At 34.6% G+C, this 6,000-nt stretch overlaps 1 protein-coding gene across 1 annotated transcript in view; it reads left to right on the forward strand.

Moving 5' to 3' along the window:
- The window catches only part of ZNF326 (zinc finger protein 326), a 38,891-nt gene extending 34,030 nt beyond the window's left edge, over nt 1-4,861 (forward strand). Inside the window, 4 exon segments of the mRNA XM_033114501.1 lie at nt 2,077-2,125; nt 4,364-4,458; nt 4,460-4,662; nt 4,665-4,861. Of these exon segments, the coding sequence (XP_032970392.1) occupies nt 2,077-2,125; nt 4,364-4,458; nt 4,460-4,662; nt 4,665-4,726 (409 nt within the window). The 3' untranslated portion in view covers nt 4,727-4,861.
- Nucleotides 4,862-6,000: the final 1,139 nt, after the last annotated feature.

Raw genomic sequence — 6,000 nt, forward strand, 5'->3', positions numbered from 1 at the left:
ATGTTGGGGCATAAACTTTTTTTGGTTACATATATTATAATATTATAATAATTAAATGGTGACATAGTAAGTCTTTGTCATATTTAAATATAGTAAAACATTAGGCAGAATTTTACTTCGTATCTTGTATATAGGTAAAACATCTTTTTTCCTAAATTGTTGGGATTTGTGGGGGGAGGGAGCAAAAAGCCATTCCTCTCAACCCCTTTATAGCTCTGAATCATTTGAGAGATACAAAGGAGTTTGATAGAAGATCAAAATGTTGACTTTATTTTTCATTTTTAGAAAAAGGATGTCTTGAAGGATATGTTTTAGATGTATAATTACTGTGGACCTTCTAAGATTTCACTCCTAAATTAGATAGGCTTATGTCCACTTAACCTCTGTTACTGGTTCAGCTGGACAGACACAGGTTTCCCCTAGTTTACCACATGACATAGACTAGAAGGTACCCCTTTTTATTGCTAGGAAGACCCCAAAGAAGGGACCCAGAAGGTATTGAGTTGTGCATGCTCTGTATCTTCTTCCAAGCATACTAGTTGGATAAGTCATTCTTCTTCCTTGGATAAAGTTGGAAGGGAAGCAGGAGGTTAGATATGTTGCTTCAGAAAAAGCTCCCTCATGGAATCAGGAGACCTAAGAGTAGGAAACTCAGATGTGATCAGTTAGGTATACCTGGCCCACTGCTTCTCACAATTTTTGCCATGTACCACTGAGGTAATTCTTCTTTACATGTTATGGAAACTTACTGTACAAATAAGAATTATTAATCAGGAACTAATAGAAATAAATATTAGAGGTTAGTTTTTGAGTCTTTATAATTAATCTCATTTAAATCATTCTACACTAGAGAGAGCTCTTATGTGGAAAATTTGCAAAAATTTCTTATATCTGTTAGTGACTAAATGTTTTATACATGAGAGAAGTTTTGTTTATTTTGGCTGTTGTGGCGATTAACAGGTGCTCTGTGAAGAAGCCTGATACATACTTAACGAGCACAAAATTATCCCTCAACCAAGTGACTTCCAGCTGAATAAATCTCAGTTCTTTTGGTTTGTCCTTAAGGGGCCTATTTTCTGATTTGTTAATCATATTTGTCACTGTTTACTATATTCTTGACAGCACTTTTAAAAGCGAGGCAGCCCATTTGAGATCCAGTTTTGCGGGAGATACAGCATCAAAAAGATAAAAGCATCATAGCTACATGAGGAAAAATTACTATTTTTATTAAAATTTTTATTTTTGCTATGCCACAAACTTTTGAGAAGTTAATGGTTTCTATTGATGTATGAAAGTAATCGTTAATGAGAGAAGAATACAAATTAGAGTTTGTACAGAGGGTTTTTAGGCTACACTTCAGTGTCACTTCATTGAATGAGAGACATCACTGGTGGGAGTGTCTTGCTCATGGACCTGCTGGGGAGATAGTACCTGAACTGAGGAGAACTCTAGAACTTCGTTACTCTGAATGTGATCGACCCATGGATCAGGAGTTGATTCACGTGCATTAAAGCTCAAGAAGCACCAGTGTCACATACTCAGTAATTTCCCTTTGGTCAGCATTTGGTCTGCTCTGTTCCCTGCTGTCATTCCCCAGAATATCTAACGTTCGTCGTCAGCTCTGACCATGGCTTAAAACTCTTTCACTTTCAAGTTCTCTCAGGCTGACAAAATACCCTGTTTAATTTTTGTCTAAGATAATCAGTTCGTCAATTTCTCCCAATTCTCCAACTGTATCATCTTGTTCTACCTTCCCTCTCTGGCCTGTACCCTCGGGTCAGCCCTTACAACAATGCAGTGCTGCCATTCCAAAATTCCTTACTTACCTGTTCTTCTGCCATGTACCAGTTCCCACCACTGTGCCATCTACGGTTACTTTACTGTCTATCTTGTGGAAAGTAACATGGAATTGTGCGAGTATTATGTTTGCCATGTTTACACTGCATTCATAATAATTTTACTTATTACCAGTCAATGTAATATGCTTTCTATAGTGACTGTTTCAAACCTTTTCCGCTCTTCACATTTCCATATTTCATCTTTACCATCCTCACTTACCATATTCTTTTCTCTTAGGGAGATTGAGACCTTTAGATGTGAACTACACAGTTCTCTCCTTTCTGCCGTAGGTTTATGTATCTTTCCCTCACCTTTATTGTTGTCTGTGAAGGAAAATACCCTTTTTTGCCCTTCATCTGTATGGTGATTTTTGTTTCATCAATTATCTTTTTTGTCACTTGGATCTGATTTGTTTTTCTTGTTATTTTACTATCATTCGCATACATGCTTATGAGTTCCCTAAACTAAAAGTGACTTAACTTTTCCTAATCTCTTGACTTCCCCCATCTATTTTCTCTTATCACCATACTTAAAAAGGTAGTTTACCCTGCATTTGGCCTCTTCTTGTATATTATTCACTCTTTAACCTAGTAGTTCTCAGCTGGAGAAATACGTAATTAGAATCACCTGTGAGGCGGAAAATCAAAAACTATCTAGGTCCTTTTAAGACCTTCTAAATTAGGGTTTTTCTAAACTTCTCTGATAAATATCTCCCGAAATGCTTTTCAATATGTATGTTACCAGACTGCTTTCCTGGAAATTTGATTCAGGAGGTCTGAAATTCATTCAGGAATTTTTTTTTTTTTTTTTTAGCAAGAGCTCCATTACTTGACAAAATTAAAATCCCAGAATGTGGGACCCGGGCCTTTGTTTTTTGAGTGCTTCACAGGAAATTGTGATAGTTAATTTTTGGACAATCATTGCTGTATTTCACTTATATTATCCTTTGGAAATTGCTCTAAGATTACCAGAGACCTAATTTTCAAATAAAAAATGTTTTATTCTTTATTATTTTAAACTTATGAAAGTAAAGGGAATAGTCTAATAAATCCCTCAAATACCCTCACTCGGCTTTAATAATTATCAACTGTAGTGACCTTTTTTCAATTCTTTTCTGTTTGTGTTACCTGACATTATTGATCTATCACTTATTCTTAAAACTTTGTTTTGCCAGATAATATTTTACTATCCTGGGTTTCCTCCTGAATTGAATGTTCCTTCTCTAACTGCTGCCCCCTGTATAAGCATTTTCATAGGGTTTTATTCTAGGCCAATTTTTTCTATTTACTCCCCCAGCCTCATCCCTGGCTGTCCCATTTATGACCTTGGCTTCACTATTCACTCTATGCAAGCAGTTCACAAATGTAAATGTCTTACTCTGAACTGTCTTCTCTTTTGAGCTGTAGATTTATAGCTGCCTATTAGGCATTTAGACGTCTGAAATTCTGATTACATACAGCATGCACCTGCTGCTTCACCTTCATCATCCTGCTTTACCTATTATGTTAATGGTGTCACTACTGGACAAAATTAAAATCTCAGAATGTGGGACCCGGGCCTGTTATACTTCAATTTTGGGGGCAATTAGGGGCTATTGCAACCTCCTCACTAGTATTTCTCCCCTTGCTATTCTAATTCATCCTGCACATTCCTATCTGATTTACCTTAAAGTATAGCACAAGTCTTATACTTTCCTTTTTAATAACCTTCATTGCCTCTTCATTTCCTGCTACATTAATACAGCCTTTTGATATGGTCTCATTTTTGAGACTTAATGAGATACATAATTCAAGTATTTAAATTAAAATATTAAAATGAAATTGTGTCTGAATGTTTAGTAAATTAAAGATTTGTCTACTTTTTTTAAAAAAAGTAAGGCATGATGTCTAATAGGTACGTGATTTTCATTTGAGGTTTTTAAAGATATTCTGCAGCAATAGTACAATGACTACTAGTATAATTAAGTAGAATATGAATCTTTGCTTCATCATATACTTAGTTTCTGTGAAAACCCATATATTTACCTTTGTCATGGACCAAGGGTGCCAAAAAAATGTATACACATTTTAAGAAAGGAAAACTGTTAAAATTGTAGTACTCAGTATGTACTGATAACAAAAGATGAATACAAGTCACGTTTGACTTCTACAATTACAAGAGGTGCTCAAAGTGGTTACCATCAGTGTCCAGACACTTCTGTTATGGCGAGCTACTGCTTGAGCAACATTGACCAAAGTGTCCACTTGTCTACATTTTTATGGCACCCCTGGTATATGTATATAACTTTGGAAATTCAGTTAAGAAAATATGGCCTTTAATGCTTTCCAGTTTATGGAATAACAACTTTAGTAATGTATATATACTCACATTGGTAGGAATAGGTACTCAACAGATCTTCAGTGGATTTGTCATAAGTTAAAGTAAAAAGCTTCAAATAGTATTATTTTGATGATACAGAAAATAAAAATTTCACTGACACAAAACTGAATGGACTGATTTTAAAAGCTATTTCTCATGTTTTTAGGGTGAGAATCCTTTTGAAATTCAAGATCATTCTCAAGATCAGCAAATAGAAGGAGATGAGGAGGAGGAAGAAAAGATTGATGAACCTATGAAGAGGAGAGAGTGAAGAGGAAGAAGAGAAGGAAGTGGGAGAAGGAGAGGAAGTGGAAGAAGTGGAGGAAGTGGGAGAAGGTGGAGGAATAGAGGGAGTGGGCAATGTAGAGGAAGGGGGAGACATAGAGGGCGTGGGGGAAGGGACAGTGGGGGAGGAAGGGGCAGTAGTGGAAGGGGAGGGAGTAGGGGAAGGAGAGGGAGCGGGTGAAGGAGAGAAGAGCGAGCAGAAGAGTCTGTCCACTTCCCTGTTGATCAACATGAAGAAAATTAAATATAAGGTATTAGATTTAAAAGAAGCTTTAAATCTGTCCTAATGTGGGAAAGGGTAAGAATTTTAATAGTTTAAAATATGAGAGTTAACACCCATGTTGCATGCATTCTACACATTAAAAGTTGTTTTATATAATTTCTAAATGTTTGGCATTTGTTTAATAAAATGAAAGTAAGACTATTTTAGTTTAGTTTTTATAGCTACCAAACTTAGATTCGATAAATTGTTTGTATAATTTTTAAGCTTAGTTTTTATTACTTTATTGGTGTTAGGATAACAGATATGTATTGTTAGTATATCTATTCTAATCATTTGAACTTAAATGCTGCTCTTGGGAGTATATATTCAAGTGTGCATTAATGTTTTGACTTACCCTGGAAGAGATAAATTGGGCAAGTATTTGTGCTCTGTGTATTTTTTTACTGCATTGGACATTGAATAGTTATTTGCGTTAAGATACGCTTAAAAGGCTTTTTGTGACCATGTTTCCCTTTGTAGCAATAAAATGATTTTTACAAAAACTCCCTGGATTAGCAATTTTAAATGAAACAGTTCATCAATTAAATTAGTACTTAAAATCAGATTTGCCTTAATGCATGAGGTCAGCTCACAAGTATTTCAAGATGATTGAGAAGACTTGAATTAAAGAAAAAATTTACCTCAGTCATCATATTTTTAAAAAAGTATTACTAAATTATTTTGTAAACATATTTCAAATAGATGTTAGTCTACAACTGACCTGTTTATATTTGTTTTAATTCATTTCTTTTCGCTGTTCCTGTGTCAAATCTTAAAATCTTTTTGAAAATACATTTGAATACAAATAATTTTTCATAGTTGTGTTCTTTTGTCATGTCAGTTTTTGGCTGAAGAACCAAGAAGTAAACTATCACTTTTTTTAAAAAGAATTATTTCTCTTGAATATTTCTCCTTTTATAACTTTTTATAGTTCATATGCTTACGTACTTAAAAAGAGAAGAAGAGATTGATAGATGACCCATTTTCAGATGACCATATATGTCACTGAAAAGTAGTGCTCTGAATCTTTACTCTGGCCTCTTTTAAGAGGGGGACTCTTTCAGTGAAATTAGCGTGTCAAAATTTTGAAGCACCAAATGGATCAATATATGGGTATATTAAGTAATTTTAAGATGCTTAGTGGATGATTGCATGGGGATTGGTAGAATTTTACAGATAATTTCTCTTTTTTGCATACATCAAAGCTTTTAAAGATAGATTCTTTTTTTTTCAGGCCAATATGGGTTTACTATTGT

This window comes from Rhinolophus ferrumequinum, chromosome 9, assembly GCF_004115265.2.
Source record: "Rhinolophus ferrumequinum isolate MPI-CBG mRhiFer1 chromosome 9, mRhiFer1_v1.p, whole genome shotgun sequence".
Lineage (NCBI taxonomy): Eukaryota > Metazoa > Chordata > Mammalia > Chiroptera > Rhinolophidae > Rhinolophus > Rhinolophus ferrumequinum.